This window comes from Ambystoma mexicanum, chromosome 1q (assembly GCF_040938575.1).
Source record: "Ambystoma mexicanum isolate Mex_15411 chromosome 1q, UKY_AmexF1_1, whole genome shotgun sequence".
Lineage (NCBI taxonomy): Eukaryota > Metazoa > Chordata > Amphibia > Caudata > Ambystomatidae > Ambystoma > Ambystoma mexicanum.
The window spans coordinates 1,523,159,757-1,523,186,658 of record NC_090922.1 but is presented as its reverse complement, the minus strand read 5'-3'; the positions used below and the strand labels follow the sequence as shown (position 1 = coordinate 1,523,186,658).

Here is a 26,902-nt window from a genome sequence, read left to right as displayed (position 1 = left end):
AAAGAAAGACCTCCCTTTAACTAGGACGGGAGAACCTAGAAGAAGAGTACATGCCGAGCCGTGGTGAAGCTGAGAGAGGTGTACGCACACAGGGGAAGCCCAGGAAAAGCATGGGAGGCGGAACTGAAGAGAGCGCAGCATATGTAAGTGCGAGACGGAGAAGCCAAAGAGACGAGAACTCATGTCCTGGTGGTGGCATAACTACGACCGCTTTGTGGGGCAGTGCACCCATATAACAATGGAAAAACCAATTGCCTGCGTAATCAGCAAGACAGCTGGTTACACAAAGTGATATGTGACTCAGAAAACCGACAGAAAAAGAGACACAGGCAGAAACAAGAAACCGGAGAACAGGAACGAATGAAGAAGATCCGAGCACGCACCGGCCCTGGACTTTCCCCTGCAGATACCAAGGTAACCCGGAGAACCGGGAGGCCACTGGGGAATCATTATAAATCACGCAAAACTGTTCCCATGGAAATAGCTGAGAAGTGGAATGTAAAGTTAATGAAGTGGAACTGTACTATTCTAAGAAAGAGTGTCGTCTTTAAGCTTGAAAGGGAGAGACTATCGAAACAGAGCCCCAAGTACTCTGGAAGAAGGGAAAATACCAGATACTTTAAAGACTGAAGAGCAAAATGAATCGGAGGAAGAAAAAACTCCAATAAAGGAAAGAGAATTCCATGACGTAAAGACAAGTGAAGCCTATAAGATCAAACAGCCACACACCAAATCACTCCAGGAGAGGGAGAAAGCATATACCCTTTAAGAAAGTGTCTGTTAAAGAAATCCAAAAGGCCGATCAGCCTAGGTTAAAGGATAGGACAGAGAGCTACAAGGGATTCCTGGAAGTCAATCCGGAGGGAAGAAGAAAACCTAAAGACCTAATGAAAGAGAGGCAAGAACTTGTACAGGTGACAAAAAAACAATTCTATAATAATTGCCAATATCCTTGAAACAGAGGAGAATTCTACGAAAGAGTCAATCGGGAGAAGGGAGACATTCTCCTGACTTTATTCTTGGTTAGAATAGGGTGGGGGCAGTTAATATTAGTTTTTGGACAGCATATTTCTTGTTTTGGTAACTTCCTGACGACTGTAGAGCATCTTAGGTATTTATATAGGCAAGGCAAATAAAAAGGCTGTACTTAACTGTGAAAAGTCAATACCGGTTCAAAACAAAAGCAAAAAAGCTTGGGTCCCCATAGATGTGTATGGAGGGAATACTGCGAAAAGCAATTATTTCCTAAAAACACCTTTCCTAGAGTTAATGTCTTCTCATTACTGCTTTGTGTACTTTATCAGGGGCCTTTTAGATCGCCTCCTGTTTCTCTTCAACCAATTCATTACTTGTTTCTGTTTTTACTAAGCACCTTGATTTTTATTTTTTCTTCAGAGCTTGTGCATCACGGAGCTGACTGAGGATGACACCATGCCCCCTGGTGCAGAGCCTCGATTACCGCGCTGGCGCTGCTATGCCAAACTGGTGAACACACACCACTTATTGCTCTCCTTCCTTCCAGCCACCTTTGCAGGTAAGAACATCCCAATGGTTCTCCGCAGGCTGTGAACGTATGTTACACAAGAGTAAAGTCACTGCTGACCAGCCTAACACATTGCACTCCCCCTGTGTAGATTCTGTGTGTGAAGGGCAGTTGCAGCACCTCCCACTCACTTAGTTTATATCCTAGTCGGTGCAACTGATGCCACTCACTGCTGACCCGTTAATGTTGTGCATCAGCTTAGGGGTAACACACACCTTTTACTCTACTTGGATAGACCTACATCTTGTAATGGAACTCCCATTGCTAACATCTTCTAGCATAGACACCAGGTGTGGAATAAAGGGTGCATATCAGATCTGGGGTAACACTCAGACTGCTCACCTCTTCCAGGATATAATTCAGATGTGAGGTGATGGTATGTATTGTGGAGAAGTATTGTGTCTCTCACTGCTCACCTTTGCAATGAGAGACTTCACATGTGAAGTTACAGCATGCATCATTGCACAAGTATCTTATCCCTCTCCTTGCTAACCACTTACAGCAAAAGATAGCAATTGTTGCTTATGTATGTCACGGGACACATATTTGGGAGGTGTTATACAAGTCGTGTGGCGTGGGTCTGAGTAGTACAACCATTTGTTAGAAAGGTGTTCCTGATTCTTGCAATGGCTCTGTGATTGAGCAGTTGCCCTTATGCTTAGGAGGGAAAAGGGCTGGAAATAAAGTGTAACTCACACACCACACTGTAAAGGTAGGTCCACACTACCTTTTGTGCATCACAAAATATTTACAAACACAGGTAAGTACTTAAAAATGTTAGGTAAGCACACCTTGTGCATACTTTTAGACTGTACAGAAAGGTCTTATAAGGTCTCCATAGGCAAATCCATGCTACAGGATACATGCAGGTAATTATTACTGGAGCTGAGGCAGTGCAGTAGAGAGAAGACCAGGATACAGGACTCCACAAGAGCAGTTCCAAGTATGGTTGATGTCAGTCACTTGGAGAGCAGAAGGGAGCAAGGACAGTGACCAAAAGCATGTATGTAGACCCCTAGCGTGGATTTGCCCTAGATCTGGGCAACTGGCTGATGGACAGTGGTGAATAGATAAGAGCAGAGGCTAGGTCTGCTCCCATCTTTGGCACTGCCAACGACTTGCAACGATGTAAGAAGGAAATAGGTCTGTTGACTGGATTCTTGGTGATATGTTGCATGGATTGGCTCCCTATGATTGAGAGCTTAGATTTGGCTTAGACCAGCCATTACTCTAAAAGGAACAATCAGTGGAGTGAAAATGTTGGGGGGGGTCATGACATCTGAGGAAAAGGTGCCCCAGCCAAATGAATGGGGACAAAATGGTGCGCCATGAAAGTTGGGGGGGACAAACACCCCTGTCCCCCTCTAAAATTACACCCATGGGAACAATGCTATCATGGTACTTCTAGTTTCAATGCAGATTAAAGCATTCTGTTGATACGGTTGTGTGATGCGTGCTGGTTGACACATGCAGAACTCAAAAATGGGAAGTGTTTCCTCTTTTGGCGAATGACATAACCTTCGGGATGTTTTACCATCACGGGACCTGGATTGCCAACGGAATGAATCAACTCATGTGGGACTGAAAGACTTGAGAATGCTGTCATGGCACCACACGCTCCATCAATCATTTCTGCAACTCCAATACGTGATGGACTTGTTGACTGGCGTCTGCTTGGCGACCTGGTCGCGGGACCTGCGAAGGGAAGGGACTCATGAGGAATGGTCATATTACTCAAAGGCTTGCAACTTGTAAAGACAGAATTCTTCTTTGAGGATTCTACAGCCACGTTTTAGAGCCACACAACTTTCTGCATTTTCCCTTTATTCTTTTGGATCACCGATTTATTTTTGGTGACCAGGCGAAGTTCTGAATCCCCCTGGCAACTGCTTTTGTTCCTTAATTAAGATATGTTATTTGCTCACCCCTAAGGTGCCCAGTCGGGTATACCTCTCAGGCACTCCATTTTGTGCCCTACAGTTATTTTATCACCCTACATTGGTTTTAGGGTATAGACTGGTGGCAGCTGCCCATTAGTTTTGACCGCAGCAGAGGTGCAAGCCTTTTTACTGCATTGGTAGCCAAATGTACCTTTTTGGTAGCCATTGGGGCATTGTGTTTTTTTTAAATCCTGCTTCACAACATTTTATTCTTTAGAGCCGTTTTGACCACATGACTTTTTGATCCAAGATGTTTTTTTTTGTTTTTGTTCTAACTGGTTTATACCAGTGTATGCCAAAAGGAGGCAGATGCTTGTTGGGGTGGTATGAGCAGAGTGAGATGGCAATCCGTTTGGATCCCAGTGTGCAAGCCTTTGTCTTGTCTGTGGTAAAACAGCAGGGTACTTGTAAGGTTGAGGATGGAATTGATCAGGTTTTCAAGGAACAATTGGTGTGCTTTAAACGGTGCCAACCCCAGATTGTCCCATATGTCTTCCAGAAGATGTGATGGTAGAGCTCCACAAGTTGTAAGAGCATGGAATTATAAAAACTTGTAGAAACATTAGAGGGGTGTGTGAGGGTGTGTGACCATTGTGGTAGTGAGGAAGGCTAATTGGCAGATCAAACTTTGTCTGGACTTGAGGGTACTGGACAGCAATGTTGTGGTAGAACGAGTTCCATTACAAAACATATGGGAGATGTGTCTGGTGAGGGAAGGGGTGCTAAGCATACCTCGGAGGAAAAGTGCCATCCCATTATTCCTTCCAACGAGACGGACAAACTACAATACCAAACTCACAGAATAACTGCAGAAGTGCTGCAAAGAACAGAAATGCAAAGATTAACGAGATAAAAAAAAAACTAATACAACACTAGAAAAACCTCAACTTTCCCCATACACCTCTCACACGGAAAACCCACATAAACAACTACTCTCCACAGCAATTCGCACGTACTTCACCACACCGCAACAACAGACAAACCACACATAACCGTACCAACAGCACATGTGACCTCTCGCCTATCTGATAATTGCACTCAAGCTCAGCGCATGGAAACCCAACTGAAGCTGCCAACAGGACATCACAGCTCTCACTATCCTACTAATGCTACCCCTACTAACCCCACCCCTCCTCTTTCAGATTGCTTGAGCGCCTAGAAAACACTTGCGGTGGTGACAGTGCGTGCTATAAATACCTTTAAAAAAAACATAACTTCTGATGCTTGTGAATCATATAATCCGACATCTAGTGGTAATCGCGGAGTATTGCATCTTTCTTTCTAAGATGGAAAGGGGAAGTGGACCTGAGCATGACTGTAATACTATCTCTAACATGACATGTAGTGTACCCAAAATCCCTCATGCGTCGAGGTCCCTCAGATTTTGTTTCACCCAACTAGTTGGTCGCCTTATGCGGAGCTCGCAAGAGTTGATATTGCTCAATATTGTTACTTTGTCCCACGACCTATGATCGTCTAGTGTCCTGATTACTTCTTTTCGACCACTACTTTGTGCACTCCATGCTGCCGAAGACATCCACTATTTCACAGCGACTGGTGCACTGATCGATGTCTGTCGACCCCGCGGCCTCGGCCCTCTGGCCAGGCCTGTACAGTAGCGAGACTGGGGCCCTGGGTTTTTCTTTTTTGAGAATGCATTTCCTTTCCCTTCTCTTTCTCTATTTGGTCTGGCTGCAGTCTTCCTTGGCTATGGAGAGGACGCCCTTTAAATTTTGTCCAATTTATAACGACAAATTCTTTTGGAAGGGACACCCATCGCAGTTGCAATAGGTGTTTACCTCGAGATCATGGCGAGCATTCTTGTAAGTCCTGCAACCTCTTTCGTCCCAAGACGTTAAAGGACAAAACGGTGGCCGGCCTACGCATTGCAGCCTGAGAGTCATTCCCCCATTGGCGCCGTTGCTTCGGACTCGAGCGGTAGCCATGGCTCCGACCTGGAAGCCATTAACCTTTCAGCGGAACCCTTTGTTTCCCAGATGCCCGTCCCCATCCCAGAGAGACTGGCCACTGGCTCTGTTATGGGGAGTACACGCCCCGGCGACAAGGGCGCACACACCCCGGCGACAAGGGCACACACGCACCACCTAAGCCAAAACACACAAACCCCTAAGACGTCCTCGATTGACACGTCGAAGAAGCGTGTAATGCCAACAGGCCCGCCGAAGATTTTTAAGTAAAAATTGAACAGTAGGTATGGGCCTATAGTTGTTTGGCGAATCTGGATTGAGGGACGTTTATTGAGGCAAGGGGCGAACCCATGATTTTTTGAGCGTGAGGGGACAATCCCAGATTGAAAGGAGGCGTTGATGAAGGCTGTAAGGCTAGTGAGTCTGTGCAGTCTTTTACGAGATTAGCATGGCAGGCATCCCCCTTACACAGTGAAGGTTTGATTTGTTTCATGATGACTAAAACTTCGGGTTCAGTGACTTCTCGGAAGGAGAAGCACTTTTTATCATTGTTCTCGGGCGTCTTTAGAGGTGTGTCTAGTGCATTGTAATGGGAGTAAAAGAAATTCAGGAGGAGGTCGATTTTACTTAGCATGGCAGACTGGATGTTGGTGCACCAAGCTTCATCTTTAGCGGTCTCATGGGTGTTAGCGGGCTGGGCTGATAGTTCCTTGAAGATAGAAAATAGCTCCTTAGATTTGGATTTTGCATATGAAATTCTGGTGTTGTAGTTTGCTGCTTTAGCTATCTTAATGGATTTTTTTGTATTGAGTGGCCATAGTTTGGTAGGCCCGTAGCGTCGACTTGTGAGGAGAAGCTTGCCACTTAATGTGGCAGAGCACTTGAGGGAGTGGAGTGCTAGTAGTTCTGAAGTGAACCAGAGTTGGAGTGTTTATTTGATTTCGCTTTTTTTCTCTCTAGCGGGGCAAAGGCATCTACCGCTGCTTTGATTGTAGAGTTGTACCAGTGCCAGGTAGGTCTTTGGAGAACAGGGGTTTCAACTCTGAGGCCTCTAAGAGGGGGAGGATCCTGTCTTTAGTCAGGAGCCGTGCGGATCTGGCTAGAGCTGGCGGGGCTTGTCGGGTGGGTTTAGTAGTATTCGAGGTAGGAATGAAGAAATGTATGAGGTTGTGGTTGGTCCAAGGGCATGGAGTGTTGGCGCTGATATCTACTGCACAATTGTGGTCGGCTATCCAATCTAGGATGCAATGTTTGGTGTGCGTGGGGTCAGTGACTCTTTGGAGGAAACTCATTTCCTGGAGGGCTTTGGCGAGAGACTTGCTTTGTTTGTCTTTCGTGTTTTTGAAGCATAGGTTGAAGTCTCCTGAAAGGATTGTTTTGGTGGAGTTTTTTAGGTTGTCCCCTAGCAGGTGTAGGAGATTACCTTGGAAGTTGAGAAGTGGGTCTGGGGGACGATAGATAATATGGAAGGTGATGGTGTTGTTGGGCGACGGGTAGAGTCTAGCAGAGAGGGCATCTGAATTCTCACCTACTGAGGTGTTGAATTGTCTAATGGCCGGTGAGTCTTTGGCTATTAGGGCCACACCTCCCCCTTTGCTAGTTGTCCTGTCCTGGCGGATGATGGAGTAGCCTAGTTGTAGGGCTAAGCATGTGGCTGGTCCTGAGGCGCTATGAAGCAATGTTTCCGTGATTGCGAGTATGTCCAAATCCATGTCAGTGAGGAGGTTGTGAATTTCAGTGGCAAGAGCTGGGAGTGATCAAGTGTTGAAGAGCGCATTGGAGTGAAGTGGGTGAGGGTGCTACTGATTACCACCTGTTGGGGCGGGATGAGGGTCTTGCATATTTGTGGTCGTTGGATGGAGTCGAGGGCGTCTGTTTAAGGAGGGGGGAATTGAGCTACTTCCTTCCTAGTGGTGTTAGGAGACAGTGGGAGGCGTGCTCTTAGTAGCTGGTTTCTTATTATGGTGGGTCTAGGGAGGCACGAAATAGGTTGGGGATGCCTTGGGCGGCATTGTGAGCTCGCTAAAACCTCGGCTGGCGGGTGGGAAGGGGGAGTGTGTGTTTGGGCGTCGGGTTGTGTAGGGCAGGAGGGGGGCAGAAAAAGGAGGGAAGGAAAGGTGGGAGGGGGGGATGTGTTCCTGGTTGGGCTCTTTGTCCACCATGCTGCGGGTAGGCAGTAGTTGGGTTGGCACAGTGATTGAGCAAATCTAGTCAGGGCGTCAACCAAGAAGGCAGGGCGCACCGGCAATGTACAACTCTAGTATTGCTAATAATTAGGCAGGCAGGGGTGAACAGGCACAATACAAACTGGTCTGAGCATCAGTTGGGCACAGGCAAAGAACAGCTCAGGTATTGCTAGCAATTAGGGAGGCAGGGGTTGGTAGGGAGAATTCTCTGTTTAGGCTGAATTTCCTAACCTAGTGAGTCCCCCAGCAGCTTTGCTGGATTTTTGGGGTTTATTTTTTTCTCTTGCCAAGAGTGAGACTCTTTTACCCTCACTCTTGGGCATGATTTGAGTGCGTTTCTTTGAATCTAGATGTGTTTAATGGGCTATGGGGTCTTTTACTCCATAGGGCTTCATGTGTTTTTGTGATGTGTGTTACACAGCACCCTCAGTGCAGTGACACAGGGGTGTCATAGTGACCCCCCAGTATAGACTCCATACCCTGGGACTGACCAATGTCTCCCAGGGCATGTAAAGTCACCATTGACTTTACTAGTCTTAAATTCTGAACAGAACCAGTACAAACCATCATATTGTGGACGTACTGGCTGGGGTAATTCAATTGCCCCAGGGTCTGTTAGTCGAGGGGGCACGTCTCCGTCCCCCCTGATCGAGTTTTGGCTGGTGGCAGTGGATACTACTTTTTATATTCAACCGCAAATATTTTCCTATGGGATTTCCCATTGTTTTAGGCTACTACCTTTAATTATTTACGGTAGCCTCGAACATACCGCCGGTTTATTTAATTAATATTAATTCTCCGGTTGGTATTTTTTGCCAAAACTTGACTCTAAAATGGCGTTTGTGTTCTCTTCTGTGACTCCAACCCAAGTCGAGCCCTTTGTTCCACTTTTTGGCGGGCTTCTCCACAGAAGCCCTCCAAAGTGGTGCCACTCTGTCTGGGGTACTTAGGAGGAGTGGAGGGGAATTTAGGCACCCTGGACTGAGTTGCCTAGGCAACTCAAGTCGCACTCCACTTAGCATGTTTGAGTGACAGCTGTGCTGAGTGAATGGGGGTTTTCTGCATAAAAGCAGGGCTTTGGGGACGAACTTCAGAAGTCGCCACAGGACCTAAGAATCCGACGAGGGAGAAGCGGAGCCGACCTGCCACGACACCACTACCGATGGAGCCCTGCTGGGCTGCCTCACCACTTTTCCCACCGACAGAGATCTCCCGCCGGAGAGTCTTCTTCCTTTGACTGGTGGGGATAACCAGTTTCACCGTCTTTTCGCTTTCCCGACATACCTCGTGGCCGCCTTGCCCGTGCCAAGCACCCCGGCAACCGGGTTACCACGTTTTACCACGACCGCAAAACAAAGGTACCACCTTTAACCGGAAAACTCAGCCGCTGGTTTCTGCCCTGGTAGTGCAACGACCTTCATCTTTCCTCCAAGTCGAGATCTTCTCTTCCCCTGGACGACGACGCAACTTGCACCCACTACCAGGAACAACTGCCACCGCTGGAGAATCCTTCCCACTTAAGGTCCTGTGTCTTCCCTTGCTACCGACTGTACGGGGTAGATTTAGCCCCCGGCTTTCGAACCTGGGTTAGCCTGGGACACCCTGGCTAAACTTTCCTAAGCCTCTCTAAACTCTTTTTGAACCCTCTGCAAGACTTTCTAAGCCTAGTGTAACTGTTTGATCTTGGGCGCATTTGTGCTCTGCTCTCTCTAAGAGTGGGCCCAGCCTTTGGACTTTGGCTCACCAGTGACTTTTGCTTTTCTGCCTTGCTTATAGTGTTCCTGAATCTTAGAGTGGTGTACCTTTCCATATTCTGTCTTGTTCCCTCCCTTTCTCACAAACTTATTGGAGTGCAATCTAGTTAAGCGCTCACCTCTGTATGAAAATAAGTGGTGTTTTACTGTGACTTATCTGATAAGGAAAAAGGGGTGTATATATTACAATAGTAGCTGTATTTAGAATATTTTTTAATAAGAGTGCTGGAGTGTTTCAAACTGTGTGTTTTTAAATAAATAATTATATACTTTGATACCAAAGCTCTGGTCAGTGTTTGCTTGTATTATTGTATCTGAGTGCCTATTATGTATACTTTGCATACTGCCTCACTCTTCTTGAGGGAAGTCTGACTGCTCAGCCACAGCTACCAGGTAAATCTGGGTGGTACAGACTGCTACCAAGTGGGTTTACTGCCAACACCTGTAGTCTTAAATCTTTTGCAGTGGTCCCTAAGGGAACTGCACAGGTTTCTGCCCAACAGGGGTGGGCAGCCATCTCGGAACTGCTGTTTCCTCGTGTTTTTTGCCTTGCTGAGTGTGCTCTCGTGGTCCTCCTTTTATCCATGTGGGGGAGTATAATGTAAGTCAGGTGTGAATGATTGTCGATAATTGCCCGACCTTGCCTCACCATAGTATTGTGGCATGTCAGATGCATGGCTTAGAGCGGGCTGTACGTGAGAAAGTGTTTGTGTTGTCAAAGTTGTGCAAGTGGGAGGTGGTAGAGTTCCTAAATAACCTACTGGATAGGATGGGGTAAATGTGTTACAGGGACGGGGATACTGCGTCTCACCCTCCAGTGTCCCACTCCCACTCCCCGAAGACCCCTCATCCAGGTGATCCTCCCCCACTGGTCCACCCCCAGGAACTGGATCCAAAAGCGATGGCTGTGTCCTGCCTACCTGGATGACAGATCCCCAGGGACTAGTGGGTGAGACACCTTCTGGTTTCTCTCAACTTTTCTCTTTTTTGGTATACTTGGGCCTATCTTGACAATGTTAGTTTCCTTTCCCCACCCATTAAGGAGGCAAATGGGAAACCCAAGACTCATCCACGGTCCCCCCGACTTTCTACAAGGGAACAGTGGAACAGCAGCAGCAAAGCTAGATCATGCTCAAGATACATAGGAGAAGGGGAGAGCAGGGAATACTCCCAAAGTACTCTATGAACAGTAAAGTGACCGGCCCCTACCCTCAACTCTTTTTGCTTCTCCTCGCCTACATCAGTCCTTCCCAACCACCCATAGCCCGGCTACCAGGAACTCACTGCTAGCAACTCCCAGATTGTCCCTCTTCGCACACAACCTCTCTCCTACCGCCTCTACACCTACACCTCCCTCCAGACCTGCAGCCCATCCACCAGCCTGCTGGTACCCACACACCACACCAACAGCACCCACCGCCCACACCTACCTCCATCGCATGCAAACCCACCACTGCACGCTCTCCCTTCTTACTCAAACCTCACTCCTCACTCCCTCTTGCCCTAGCCAAACATCGTCCACCCTCTCCTACCACTGCTCCCAACCCCTCCCCACCAGCCACCCAGTGCCACCAGGTCCGTCCAGCCACCAGCATTATTGGAACTTCCTCCACCCACCAAGTCAGCTGCCTCTTATTCAATGCCCGCTCCATGGCCAGAAACCGACACATCATCTTTGATCTACTATCCTCTTGAGAGCCCCAATCTCATCTTCATCACTGAAACATGGTTTAAGGATGACTTTAGACCAGTAGCACACAAAGCCTTCCATCCCGACTACACCCTCATCACCCACAACAGAGCCAGTGGTGCAAAAGCCGTCCTGCACAAGCCCTACATATCCAACTCTCTCACTGAAACCTGGCCATGCAAATCCCTACTGGTCAGACTCTCCCTGTTACCCACTATCTCTCACACATTCCTTCTAATCAACAAACCACCAAGATATGACAAACTGCTTTCGAACAATCTCTGCGACTCACTAGCTACCATTATGACCAACTATCCTTCACTCACCCTACTGGGTGACTTCAATATCTGGTTCAATTTACCCAACAACCCCATGATCCAACTTTTGGTTGACAGCCTAGAGGCACTCAACCTCTCAAGGCATACCACAGGTTCCACCCACACCGCAGGCCTTACACTTGACGCAATCTTCAGCTCCTCTGACCTTGTCAGTGCCCAGCCCAAAACCGCTCATCTGGACAGACCACTCAGCCCTACTATTTTCTATCCACACTCCTACCCCACCACCCATAGTCCTCCCGGTTTCCCCGCATGACCACAGATGCTGGATCATGGTTAAGGTACTACCAACCTCAGACAGACCTCTACCTATTGAATCCTTTGACTCTTGGCTCAACAACTCACTCCTCCACCACATGCTCTGCCCACACCCGCAAAGGACCAATCCCCAAATGGTTCACGCATCAACTGAAGACCATCAAAACCCATAACCGCTCCCTCGAGCTCATATGGCGAACATAAAAAAAAACATTGCAAATCCCTGCTCGCCCACCATCACCGTAACTACAAATGCGAGATCGGAAAAAAGGCCAAAATAACTTCTATAATAAAATAATATTGAACTGCTGCAACAGTAGTAAAGCGCTCCACAGGAGGATTATCTTGCAATTCCTGAACCCCAGTTGCACCTCTGCCCCTACAACCCCCACGAAGCGCTGTGCAACTCCCCTCGCCCAGCACTTCTACAGAACAGCACTAGACAGGTCAGCCTCTCCATCCTCACCCCCGCCAGCGTTCGTCACCCCTCCGCCCCCCCCAGAGCGCTGACCTTCAATTCCTTCAAGCCAATCTCGAGCTAGGAATTCTATAAACTACTGTCCAGCAACAGACCCTCTGGGTTCCCCTTTGCCCCTACTCCCTCTGCAAAGAAATCTTCTCCACCTGTGCAGGCGAACAGGCTAGATCCATACTCTATCCCTCTTTCACCTCTGACTCCTTCCCAGACCTCTTCCAAGTAGCACAAGTCAAACCCCTTCTGAAAAAGGCAGGTCTTGACCCCCTTCAGCCATCCAATTACAGATCCATCTCCAACACCATATTCCTGGGGAGACTCATCAACCTCTCCGCCTACTCAACTCAACCTTTTTGCTGAATCCAACAACTTACTAGACCCTGTACAGTCTGGCTTCATGCCTCGACATGGAACCGAAACCACACTGTTCTCGATCTGGGAACCTCAAGGTTACAGCAGACTCTGAAGGATGTGCTGCTCTCGTTCTCCTTGATCTCTCAGCTACCTTTGGTATCCTACCCCCTTTTACCTCTTCAGCACGACTAGTGAACACCGGAGTACCCCATGGCGTTTGCCTCTCTTCTCTCCTTTTCAACCTCTACATGAGCCCGCTATTAGCGTTCATCTGCTCACACAACCTCACCTGTTACAATTATGCTGACGATACCCAAATCTTCCTGAGAATCCCCAAGACGAGCTCTGATCACCCGCCTGACCTAGCAGCTTACCTCAATGATATAGACCTATGTATGTCTAGAAACTACCTCCTTCTCAACCCAGGGAAAACAGAGATCATGATATGTAGCAACACAGCTCTACTTCCGCAGCCACTCGCATGCCTCCCTCTGCACCCCACCTTCTGTGACCTCCAACACAGTCAAAAACCTTGGCTGCATATTGGACACAGACCTAACCCTGTCCCATCAGATCAACAATGTATCCAAATCCTGTTACTACCACCTCAGGCTTCTAAGATGCATCTTTCCTTATCTCTACTTCCCCGACAGAGTGTCTTCTTTTATGTAAATCGACATGTCCAAATTGGACTATGCCAACTCCTTATACCTGGGTGCTACGGCATACCAACTTAATAAACTCCAAAGTGTCCAGAACGCAGCCACTAAACTCCTCCTTGCACTGAGATGAAGGGACCACATCTGGCCTGCTCGCCGCACCTACCACTAGCTACCTATTGGACGAAGGGCATCACCCACCGAGAAGTGCACAAGGGCGGCCCATCATACCTCCAAGACAAGACTATGCACTACAGCCCAACACGCAGCCTAAGGTCGAGAACGGCCCTCCTACTTATGATCCCAGCCTTCAATTTTGTCAGACTTGGAGGGTCAGCCTACTCTACCCTTGCACCAATTCTATGGAATTTGCTATCCCCACATATTCGGCACAACCAGGACTACATGGGCTTCCGTAAAGTGGAAAAAAAATGGCATTTCCAAAATCTATGCAAAGGTCCGCCCATGGTCAAATACCCATCTCCTTATGGCCATTGTCCTATGAGAATCAGTACTAACCTGAAACAAAACCTCACCGCAGAATATCCCAAGAAGAATCCAACAACCCAACTCAAAATTCCTACATGGAATCTGAAAATGGGCCCTCCAAGTCCTACCACAGAACATCTCGAAAAGGATTGCCCATCCAAAACAAATGATCATACCCTCACCGGCCAGGAATCACGCACTGATAACCACAGACAACCATTATGCTCACTCAACTCTTTACATCAACAAACAATAGAACGCAGCTACAGCCCTCGATCAATTCAGCCTAGCTGCACATACCTATGTCGCTCATAAAATACCTCAACTGCCTGGTAGAACGCAGCTATACCCCACGAGAAAAATCAGCCTAACGGCACACATAGTCTCTTACACATGCCTCATGGCAACGAGAATGCGGACTCTGAGGCCAACTATCTTGCTGCACACATTCCACTGATCTCACATCCACCGCACCCCATTTGGCATTGGAATGCAGCCAACCCGCGAAAACCACTCCGGCTGCTCACAAACCAAGTGCACCAAAGCACTATATGCTGCACTACTCTCCCAACTGATACGGACCACTGTCCCCGAGAGCCTTCCACCCACAGCGCTTTGGGATCATACCAATGGTACATAAAGCGCTATACAAATGCAATATAACATATTCCCTTTCTGCATACACCTCTCAAACTCCAAACCAAACACAACCAAAACTACAGCACAACAAACCTCACTTCACTGAAACAACAAAACAAAACACACATAGTCTTGCACAACAGTACACGACGACTACCGGCCGCAAACACCCCAGGCCCAGCCAACGGACCCACCGGGCTGAGGCCGCCAACAGCACATCACTGCTCTCTTGCACTTTTCCTGCTTCCTCCCACTAACTCAACCCCTCCTCTTTCAGAACCGCCAAGGGACCACTCCGGTGGTGATAGTGCGCAGTACAAATGTCCATTAACATTGTCATCCTCTTCCTGTTTAATGTAATGTTAGAGGGTAAATAATGCCAGGAACAGCATGGCTGGGTGGAGGAAAATGGAATCGTAAAGAAGGAAGATGTCACAGATGGCCTTAAGAATACCAATACTCAATCAGTTCAAGTGTATGAGGCAGCCCTAACGAAGGCTTCTCTATTCAGTAGGTTGGTACTTAACCCATGCTGAGTAAAGGTGATGGCCTGAAGGCCTTGGCCTTCTCTCTTATTCTCTCTGCGGTCTTTGATAGGGAGATGTATCCGTTGTATGCTTAATTCCCTCTTTTGCTGAACTTCTGGACCTTTTTCTTGTTATCCTGAATGAGAGGAGCCTTTTTTCTCCTCATTCATTCTTTTCTGCTCTAATCATGGGAACTCTGTTTGATATGGTTTACTTTATTTTTCGGAGTCTTCCTTTCCTCCATACCTTTTGCAGCACACAGCACCCTCTGTGCAGTGTTGCTGAGGGCTCTTTGGGTTCTCCTTTTTATATTCTTTGATTTATTTAGAAACTACTGTTCTTAAAGAAAGAGGGATACTTTTTATCCTTCCTAAACATTTACTTGAGAGATCAGCACACCCTCCTTATGTGGAGTGCTGGGGGGATACCTAGTTTCCCCCTTCTCTCTGCCCCTGTAGCATTATGGTTACAGTAACAACCCTATAGTTATGGCCGGTGGACCTGTGCAACTGACTTTTGTGCAATTTTCCAACACAGACTGTATTCACAGTTGCAGTTATGCACAAGAGGGTCATATATGTTCCAACACGGGGGCTCCTTTCTTTTTCCACCATTTCTTGTGTGGTTGTCCTTCATTGGCCCTTCTGCCATCCTGGGAGGGGGGAGGTCTTGATATGAGTTTTCTCTTTGGTGGAATCCCTTTGCGTATCCTGCCAAGGCTCCACTGTGTCTGCGAGGTCAGGAAGCAGGGGAGGATCCTGAAACTCCCCTATCCTCTGTCTGCTGATGTGCCGTAATGGAACCAGTTACCACTTCGGGGAGGGTGGCACTGGCTGTCCTGATTGGACAGCCACCCACCCCTTTCTGTAAACTGCAGGGAGATTGTGCAGAGGAATTAATGGGAAATCCTGATAAACAATGAGGTTCCTGAGGCAGAAGGCAAGTCGACCACAGGAACAGAAGATCCGAAGCAAAAGACGACCGGAGATGCAGGCAGACCTTTCCAGTAACTGTGAAGAGACTGCTGTCCTGACTGTTTTCAAAACGACTGTTAGGCAGAAACCTGTGCTATTCCCTTAGGGAACACTGCAAAAGATTTAAGACTACAGGTGCTGGCAGTAAACCCAACTGGTAGCAGTGTCATAAATCACTTATGTATCAATTGAAAAGGATACGGTAACCAAAAAAGGATGCAATTGGAGGGCTCTTCCGGATCCTTTTTTCACACGACTTGATTGTAGGAATGTCAAATTAGACCTTCCAAATGATACAACTCTCTGACTGATAAAACAGGCAGAGAGATGGATCACTGGAAAGGGCGTGGGTATTGTATCGTAAGTATGCCTAGGACAGATAAAGTATCATAAGAAACTGTCCCAAACTTAAATCCCTATGATAGCACAGTATTAGCATTAATTCAAAACACTGACCTTATGGCAAAACTGAAGAATTCAACGAAAGTCTCTTGAAGAAAACCAGGATTTGAAACAACGATAAAGGAGGGGAAGATTAGTAAGGGAGACTTATCCCGAACGGCACGAGGCTCGCGCTAGATACCGGGTTGGTGCACCACAGGATAGCGTCCAAAGTACTGTGCACAATCACCTTCCAATAGTTCATGAAATACTTCCTTACCCACGAAGAACAAAATTAGATTTTCACCTGTTAACTGTCACAGGCACCAAAGGTTCAAAGTAGTTCAGAAAACCACGTGCAGGATTGCACGCGCCAGCGTACACGCAGCCAGGCCAGCTGCGCTTGGAGACAGCGTTTCTGCGTGGAGATTTAGTAGCGAACAGGATACACACAGCCCAGGACAGCCGCGCTTGAAAACAGCGGCCGCGTGTGGAGATTTGGCACGCGAACAGGATACACGCAGCCCAGGACAGCCACACTTGAAAACAGCGTCCGCGTGTGGAGATTTGGCACGCAAACAGGATACACGCAGCCCAGGACAGCCGCGCTTGCAGTCAGCGTCCGTGTGTAAAGATTTGGCACACGAACAGGATACACGCAGCTCAGGACAGCCACGCTTGCAGACAGCGTCCGCGTGGAGATTTGACACGCGAACAGGATACACGCAGCTCAGGACAGCCGCGCTTGCAGACAGCGTCCGCGTGGAGATTTGACACGCAAACAGGATACACGCAGCTCAGGACAGCCGCGCTTGCCGACAGCGTCCGCGTGGAGATTTGGTACGCAAACAGGATACACGCAGCTCAGGATAGCCGCGCTTGCAGACAGCGTCCGCGTGGAGATTTGACACGCAAACAGGATACCCGGCTCCAGGAATTAGCGTGTGGAGGAAAACACGCTCAAACAAGGCCAGAGAAGTTGCTGAAGGGAATGCGAGGACGCAGGTCCGGAGTTCAGCTACAAAATGAATTAATCGGAAGCAGCGATTGACGTTTCCACGCTGCTTATGTACGAACTGCCGTGATACACGTGACGAAACTAAGTCATGTGAATTTTAAAGACGTGAAAAATGCAGACGTCGTTTTCCGGGCAATGCATCCAACAACCTCCATTTCGAATAGAATGGTCTGGTGGTTCTATGGGCGTAACTCATTTTGTATGGAGAGGTCATTCCTGGGCCAGAGATATTTCCAGCAGGCATGACAAGCAGTCTGTACCACCCAGATTTACCTGGTAGCTGTGGCTGAGCAGTCAGACTTCCCTCAAGAAGAGTTGGGCAGTATGCAAAGTATACTCAATAGGCACTCAGATACAATAATACAAGCAAACACTGACCAGAGCTTTGGTATCAAAGTATATAATTATTTATTTAAAAACACACAGTTGAAACACTCCAGCACTCTTATTGTAAACTATCCTAAACACAGTTACTATTATGATATATACACCCCTTTTTCCCTATTAGATAAATCACAGTAAAACACCACTTATTTTCATACAGAGGTGAGCGCTTAACTAGATTGCACTCTAATAAGTTTGCGAGAAAGGGGGGGGGAGACAGAATATGAAGAAGTACACCACTCTATGTTTCAGGAACACTATTAGCAAGGCAGAGAGCAAAAAGTCACTGGTGAGCCAAAGTCCAAAGGCTGGGCCCACTCTTAGAGAGAGCAGAGCACAAATGCGCCCAAGATCACACAGTTACACTAGGCTTAGAAAGTCTTGCAGAGGGTTCAAGAAGAGTTTAGAGAGGCTTAGAAAAGTTTAGCCAAGGTATCCCAGGCTAACCCAGGTTCAAAAGCCACGGGCTAAATCTACCCCGTACAGTCGGTAGCAAGGGAAGCCAGGCGGGACACTGTACCTTAAGTGGGAAGGATCCTCCAGCGGTGGCAGTTGTTCCTGGTAGTGGGTGCAAGTTGCGTCGTCGTCCAGGGGAAGAGCAGATCTCGACTTGGAGGAAAGATGAAGGTCGTTGCACTACCAGGGAAGAAACCAGCCGCAGAGTTTTCCGGTTAAAGGTGGTACCTTGGTTTTGCGGTCGTGGTAAAACGTGGTATCCCGGTTGCCGGGGTGCTTGGCACGGGCAAGGCGGCCACGAGGTTCGTTGGGAAAGCAAAAAGACGGTGAAACTGGTTATCCCCACCAGTCAAAGGAAGAAGACTCTCCGGCGGGAGATCTCCTCTGTCGTTGGGAAAAGTGGTGAGGCAGTCCAGCAGGGCTCCACCGGTGGTGGTGTCGTGGCAGGTCGGCTCAGCTTCTCCCTCGTCGGATTCTTAGGTCCTGTGGCGACTTCTGAAGTTCCAGTCACCAAAGCCCTGCTTTTATGCAGCAAACCCCCATTCACTCAGCCTAGCTGTCACTCAAACATGCTAAGTGGTGAGCCGGCCGGCTCATCACTTGGGCCAATCAGGATGGAGTGCGACTTGAGTTGCCTAGGCAACTCAGTCCAGGGTGCCTAAATTCCCCTCCACCCCTCCTAAGTACCCCAGACATAGTGGCACCACTTTGGAGGGCTTCTGTGGAGAAGGCCGCCAAAAAGTTGAACAAAGGGCTCGACTTGGAGTCACAGAAGAGAACACAAATGCCATTTTGGAATCAAGTTTTGGCAAAAAATACCAACCGGAGAATTAATATTAATTTAAATAAACCGGCGGTGTGTTCGAGGCTACCGTAAATAATTAAATAAAGATAGTAGCCTAAAACAATGGGAAATCCCATAGGAAAATATTCACGGTTGAATATAAATAGTAGTATCCACTGCCACCAGCCAAAACTCGATCAGGGGGGACGGAGACGTGCCCCCTCGACTAACAGACCCTGGGGCAATTGAATTGCCCCAGCCAGTACGTCCACAATATGATGGTTTGTACTGGTTCTGTTCAGAATTTAAAACTAGTAAAGTCAATGGTGACTTTACATGCCCTGGGAGACAGTAGTCAGTCCCAGGGTATGGAGTCTATACTGGGGGGTCACTATGACACCCCTGTGTAACTGCACTGAGGGTGCTGTGTAACCCACATCACAAAAACACATGAAGCCCTATGAAGTAAAAGACCCCATAGCCCATTAAACACATCTAGATTCAAAGAAACAAACTCAAATCATGTCCAAGAGGGAGGGTAAAAGAGTCTCACTCTTGGCAGGAGAAAAAAATAAACCCCAAAAATCCAGCAAAGCTGCTGGGGGACTCACTAGGTTAGGAAATTCAGCCTAAACAGAGAATTCTCCCTAACAACGACAGAGGAGTTCCGAAGAGGGCACCAACTAGCCATAAAACGACTTGCAGAATGAGCCGTCCCCTGACGTGCTCTCACCTTCCTGGGCTGAAAACCGCCAATACCAGGGGACTTTCGACCCAATTGTAGTGCACCATTTTGCCATGAATTAATCCTCCCAGAACTTTCCAGTTGGCACCAAAACCTCAGACCGACCTGGGTGTTGGAAGGATTCCTGTCTGAGGGTCCTTTCTCATAACTGCTGCTGCGACATCCCTTCCGGAGTCACTCCTTTCGTCACCATGACCAAGGAACAAAAGGTCGGACCCACTGCTGCTGAACAGGAAAAAATCCAACTGCATCTTCTTCAATACTTCTAAGCTAATGTGGGGCTCAGGGTAGTACTTACTTTAAACCCATTTGTCACTCCTGTGTCACTGGAGTGCTGTATCCGGAGTTTGGGTGTTTGCCAATTCCCATTGCCCAGGCCTAACAGTCCCTGTTAACTTTTATTTATTCCACTAAAGCATCCTACTTGAAAGTAATGAACCTGGCCTTTTCTACTGCTGTATATGACATTGCACCTGTCTTCTAGTCATTTCGAGGAACTCTTAACTAGTTATTGAATGGACTGCTAAAGTATTAGGATCATTGGAAAGTATTACAAAGTAGTGTATTGGTGTTGCTAGTAACCCTTTTTCCTTGCAACAGAACATTGTCTGAGTGACTTTAAGAAGTGACCTGATCTTTCATTGAACTGTGTTCATGATTGGTGCAAGCCACTACTATTGAAGCATTTACCGGAAAGTGTTTAATATGATATGTCATTTATAACACACCTGTACACAAGTGTTTCTATGCGCGACAATACAAGGGAGGGAAGAAGGAGGGAGCACAAGACAAACAATCTTACTAGACCTTGTGTCATTCAGATCGTGCAAGTGCGAGAACGAGAAGTGCAAGTGGAAAGGGAGGGGGAAGTGCAAGGGAGAGAGGAAAACGGCAGCTATGCTCTGATTAAGTGCAGCGCAAAAAGGTAGTGCAAAAAGAACAAGGGACTGTAGGGTTACAGTTGCAGCCCCTAAGTACGTGGTAGGGTGACTGATTAGAAAAAGACTCTGGTACCTAGTGAGACACTGAGTGTAGCCAAGCAACCAGTCGGTACAGCAGACAGGTAGGTCAATGTCACGGTGCCCTGTCTCTTTAAGACGGAGACTGGCCCGGGAGAACAGGTCATGTGCCTCGTGATGAAAGGAGAGGAAAGGGGGAGGTGAGGGCACTAAAGTTAGTTACGGTTTGTTAGAGAATGAAGAAAGACGTGTATATCCAAGCTGGTGTGAGGTCCATCATTTCCTAGGTCGCTCCGGCCTAACAACTGGCGACGAGGTTATGTTCCTCGCGCACCAGTGTCCTCCTTTACAGCGTGGGTGATCTCACCTCGCTGGGTCCCTGTACCCGTCCAAAGGCAGGCACCCGATCCCAGGCCCTGTTTCTCCTGCTAGCGGACCCGATCCCGGGGCGTGCTGAATTCCTCCTCCGTTAGACGTACGAGTCAGGCACTTCGCCTCACCTCACCTCACAAGGCAGGCACCTGATCCCGGGGCCTGTTCCCTCCGCTACCAGACCCGATCCCGGGTTGTGCTGTACTCCTCCTCCGACATACTTTCCATGCAGCAGCGGACCCGGTCCTGGGCCCGGCCTCCCTCTTCCTGCAACAACCTAAGAGCTCAGCTACCACAGCTCTGATTCGGACCCCGCCCGAAGCTGACTCCAACGGACGCAACAAAGCGCCCTCGGAAAAGAACGCGAACTGACAGACCCGCCATTTTGAGCTGCACGGCTGCCGCCAGCGGTTGGTTTCAGCAGTTCCACTTCACAGGTGTGTGGCGCCCCCCTCAACGTGCCATCACACCCAGTTTTCCAGCAGCAGGCACACGCCTGCCCCCAGCCCAGCGACCTATCCCAGGCTACATCTATCATCACCGGGGGACACCCCCACTACATTCACTGACACGGCAAGTGACAGGTACCCCTCAATCTTGTAACATAAGTGGTCCACCCAAACCCTGATCGCAATATGCTCCCCTGACCAGGGAGCACAAGCCCAGGCACCCCCAGCACCTGTGGCAAGATCGAACAACACGGCATGGCGAATGCCACCACCCTTCTCCCTCACACCACAAGCTGACAAAGGGCCATGGTGGATGGAATGGCTCGAGGATTTTAATAATTTAATTGCCGCGGCAGGTGAAGAAACCTTGCCATGGTTGCGCAGTATGTTTCTCAACACGGTTGGGAATGAAGTTAAGACAATTATCAAAACAATTCCACCGGCTGAGCACCCCGATTTCACCACACTAATCAGTGCCCTCAACAAACCGTTGGTCATAAAGCCCAATAGACTATGAAAGGTATAATTTCAATCAATGTACCCAAAGGGCCAATGAGACGGTGGATGAATTCATCACTCGGCTACGGATCAAAGGAGCACACTGCCAATTTCATGCATACTCGCTAGAGGAAGCCATCTGCTTGCGTGTGATTGAGGGATGTATTTCTCCGTCACTCAAAAAACAACTGCTCAAAAAGCCCTTGGCAATCGAGGAGGTCAGTGAAATGGCCAGAATCCTCGAAAGAGTCGATAGACGGGCAACACACATGTCTGGCTCTGCTTCGACCAAGCCGGAGAAGACCGAAGTCCTAGCGGCAATCCACACTAATGCACCGCGTGGGCGTGACCGAAGCAACGGCCCCGACCAACAAATGACACCGCGGATGCAGCTTCACTGCTATCGCTGTGGGATGGATTTCCCACACACAGATACAGGCCCGGCCCTCACCCAAAAATGTGGAAACTGTGGAAGGGAAGGACATTTCCAATCAGTCTGCTGGGAAAGCAGGCCTTTCCCCACACCACGAACACCCATAATGCCTCAGTATAGGTCATACCCAGAGGAGGAACCATAAGAACCCGAGGAGCACCCAATTGCACAGATTCGAGACGAATACGATTGGTCACTTCCACGCCAAGGATACTACACCACAGTACCATATGGCAATGACCACATCAATGCACAGAATGACCCGTATGATTCGGAAGAGTTTGTCAACCTCATTATGGACGACACGAAGGCGGGTGAAGCCCCACGGATAACAGTAGACATCTGCGGGAAGCTGCTTCATTTCCTCATTGACTCAGGGGCAACCGTAAACATAATGGGAGAAAGAGAATTCCTACAGATCCAAGATCTTCCAAAGCTAACGCAAGCGACATCCAAGATCTTCCAATGGGGCGCTGACACCCCATTAAACTCCTTAGGGTCCTTTAGACGTCGCCTCATCCATTGAGGCTGTGCCACAACATCGACCATCCACGTGATTAGGAGTCCAACAAAAGGGAGGTGCCTCCTAAACTACAAAACCGCCTCGGATCTGGGACTGATCGACATTCATGTACAGGAAGACACCACCATCCTCTCCATGGCCCCCCTACCCGAGCCAAAGGATCACATCTGCACACTAGAAGTCAACGCATCAACTCCTTCCGCCATCACGAAAGAAATGACCCTGACGGAATTCCCGTTCCTATGTACCGGGTTGGGCAAAATGAAAGGCCCACCAGTCAAACTACACATTGACTCGTCTGTTTGCCACGTTCCTCAACACCCACGCAAAGTTGGCGTCCATCTCCAGTCAGCTGTGTCAGATGAACTCAATCAACTACTAAAGAACGATATTGAACCTGCCACGGGCCCGATCCCATGGGTCTCACCACTCATCATTGCCCCAAAAGAGGGAGCGGTCGCCTACGACTCTGCGTCGATTTGAGAATGGCCAACACCGCGATTCAGAGAGAGAGACATCCCGGCCCAAGAATAGAGAACATGATTGTGCAGCTCAACAAAGTCGTCCTCTTTTCCAAGCTTGACCTAAATCAGGGCTACCATCAAATGGAGTTTCACCCCGAATCCAGGGTCATCACCACCTTTGCCACACACGATGGACTTTTCTGTTACAAACGCCTAAACTTCAGTATATCATCTGCAGCTGAGATTTTTCATGAAGCAATACGGCAAATTATCCGACCAATAAAAGGAACACTTAACTACAGCGATTACATTCTCGTATTCGGAAGAACAAAGGACGAACATGACATCGCTCTGAGGGCGAAATGCAATGCCATCCAAGAGGCAGGTCTAACGCTTAACATAGAAAAATGCAGATTTAGCAAGTCTAAACTCAAGTTTTTCAGATACATCTCGGCTGATGGCATGATCCCGGACACCGATAAAGTCTCCACCATCTTCAACTTGCAAGAACCCTGCCATGCCGCAGACGTCAGGCATTCCTGGACATGGCAGGCTATTGCGCCAGATACATTCCCCATTTTGCCACCATCACTGACCCACTGCGATGGCTACTGCAGAAAGAAGTCCAGTTTACATGGTCCGCCGAATGCCAAACAGAATTCGACTCCATCAAGCAGGCCCTAGCGGAAGCCAGGAGGCTTGCATACTTTGACCCTGAATGGCATACAGAAATTGTAGTGTACGCCAGCCCAGTTGGACTGGTAGCCATTTTAGCCCAAACCAGCGGCTCAGATTCACATTTGAGACACATTGTAGCCTACGCCAGCAGGGCACTGACCCCTCCAGAATCTGTGTACTCGCAAGCTGAAAAGGAAAGCCCTGCAGCGGTGTGGGCGTGTGAACACTTCCACAATTTTGTAATTGGAAAATGGTTCACCCTCATCACGGATCACCAGGCCTTACTGTCGCTCTTCGGAAACCCCAGGACGAAAATGCCCCTGAGGATTGAGCGATGGGGCATCAGGCACCAAGAATATGACTTCCAAATCATTCATCGCCCAGGGGGTTAAAACAATCCAGCAGATTACTTGTCAAGACACCCAGTGGGCAAGCCCATTCCCAGACAAGGAGACACAAAATACGTAAGCTACGTCACATCCAACGCCCTACCACTGGCAATCTCCCTGGAAACAGTAGCGATAGCCTCGGCAGCAGACCCGTCGATGGCTCTGGCCATCAGCCTGTTACGCTCACCTGATATCCACGGGGAGGCAACTCAGCCCTAGCTGGATGATTAGCACTCTCGAACCCTCTCCCTTGATAATGTGTTGAACGTGGAGAGCGCCTGCAATACAGGAGAACTGGATATAAGGCTAACGTCTCGGATTGATTCCCACCTCCTTCAGCCTCAAATTCCTCCCTTAAGTCTAGTCTCTCTCCTCACCTTAATTTAGGTATGGTGTGCTCTCCGTCCTGCGTCTCTGTGCAGGGGCGCGTTGGAGATGTGGCTGTTCTGCGACCTAGTTGCTTTACTGGTACGTTGCCCTGTGTTTGGGTCCAGGCCTGCTGTGACTCTGATTTGCTTGATGAGTTAGGTACTACTGTTGTACAGTCTTTTTGTTGTTATTAATGTCTCTAGTTTCTTTCCCTCAGATGAGTTGGAGAGTGTTGGTGTTGCTGTATAAGATGAGAATCCCAGCAAGGTAAGTGAATGCGCGGTGCGCGGCGCCTTCTTGCCTTTTCTTTTTGCTAAGCTGTGCCTGCGCCGCTTCCTTTGCCGGTCGTTATGATGATCCGGGCCTCTGTGATGTTCCGAGATTAAGGAGAGACTGCACCTGGTAAGTGGTTTTTGTTGTCCTTGCATGGCCTTGAGCAAGTGCTTACTAATAATGTCTCTCTTTTCTCTTTCAGGTTGCTGCAGAGTTCTGAAGATGGATGCAGCGTCGTGAAGAAGAATCCCCGGATCGCGTGTATTCAGGTGAGCAGCTGGTGATAGTTTGAAGACGGAAGATTCAAGATCAAAGCCAGGCTGCTACTTACAGGTAAGCGCTGAATAATAGTGTTCTTCTTCCAGATACAGGATTCAGTACGTGGCAGGATGCAAGAAACACTGGAGATCAGAACTCGACACAGTGAGCGTTACGCTGCTAACTGCAGAATAACGCAAAGCATGTGCTGCTGTTTGGGTGTGGCTTATATAGCCCAAGTAAAGTAGTTCCAGGTAAAGTAGTCCCAGGCCCGGCCACACCCGAAACACTAGACCGCATAGCTCAGTTCGGTGGAACTGAGCTATGTGAGTGCCTCCATGTTAACTGAAGTCCCAATCCAAATGGTGTCCTTCACATAACAGTATGAGCCTGGCGCCAATGGCGCCAGGCCTGCCTCCAGGAGAGTCCCTGATGGTGTTTTGTGGCCCTTGAGGCCACCATGGAAGCTTGTAACCTGGCCCCAGCCGAAAGGCTGGTTTGGCCATGATGACCAGGGGCATGAATCATGACACAGCCTCACCGAAAACAGCAGGTGGAATGACTTTCACCGTGCCATGCGCCATCATCCCAGAGTATGCAGGGACGAACTTGAAAGGTTAGCCAAGGTCCTCTTGAGAGGATGCCGACTAGTCGTCCCAGCGACCCTGAAGGTCATCGCGAGGTCGACAACACCAAGAGACAACTGAGGTGTCACGTGTGGTTCCCATTCCTGGACGCTATGGTGGACCAGTGGGTAAAAAACAGTGTACCTTGTCAATGCACAGCCAGAGCTGAACCCCCAGTTCCGCACCGACCCAAATCCCAGACCATACATGGGAAAGAGTCGCCATTGACTTCTACGGACTGCTCGAATCGGGTGACTACCTACTCCTCTTCATAGACGAACACTCCAGATTCCCGATCGTCAAGAAAGCGAAATCCACAGCGTTCGCCCAGGTGGCTGCCATATTTGATGAAGTCTTCAGTGAATGGGGGATTCCTAAAGTCATCTAATCAGACAATGGTCCACCCTTCAGTGGCCATGAATTCGGGATATTCGCAAAACACATGGGATTCAACCATCAAAAAATTGCACCACAATGGCCCCAGGCCAATGGAATGGTAGAAAGGTTTATCGCATCCATCAAAAAGGTACTGCAAAGAGTACGTGCCGAAGGCACCAACCCACACCAGTCATTATGCCGAATGCTAAGAGACTATCGCAATACACTCCACGAAGCCACAAACGGAACACCAGCAGAGCTGATGATGAGATACCAAGTCTGCACGAGGATAGTCCGTAACTCAGGAAATCAGCCCGCAGCAGACCCAGAAGTTCTAAGGAGAGATGCCGAGAGAAAGTAGAAGACGAGACTAGCGACGGATGAACGCAGAGGAGCTCGCCCGAAGGAATCCCAGATTGGGGATGAAGTATGGGTCCAACAACCCATGCAGAGGAAAACTGATTCCCAGTTCGCGCCAGCACCCCTTCAGTTCACGGCGGTAAAAGGGACAATGATCACTGCCGCCAATGCTGGGAAATAAGTAACTAGAAATAGTTCACAGTTTAAGTATGCCATCAGAGGAGAAGGAGGATTGCCAACTCTTGAGCCTGATCCAGAAAACCACGAGTCCAGAGACAACCTGTAGATTCCCCCAGAGCCACCACAATGACGGCAAGTAGAACTGTGTGACATCCTTGATGGGTGCACAAT

General features: G+C 48.6%; 1 protein-coding gene across 8 annotated transcripts in view; it reads left to right on the top strand.

The window, feature by feature from the left end:
* Positions 1-26,902, top strand: part of SZT2 (SZT2 subunit of KICSTOR complex) — a 2,035,845-nt gene that overhangs the window by 693,628 nt on the left and 1,315,315 nt on the right. For all 8 annotated transcript variants that reach the window (XM_069642429.1, XM_069642432.1, XM_069642427.1 and 5 more), the window contains exon 24: positions 1,396-1,534. In XM_069642429.1, the coding sequence (XP_069498530.1) occupies positions 1,396-1,534 (139 nt within the window). The remainder of the gene's footprint in view (positions 1-1,395; positions 1,535-26,902) is intronic.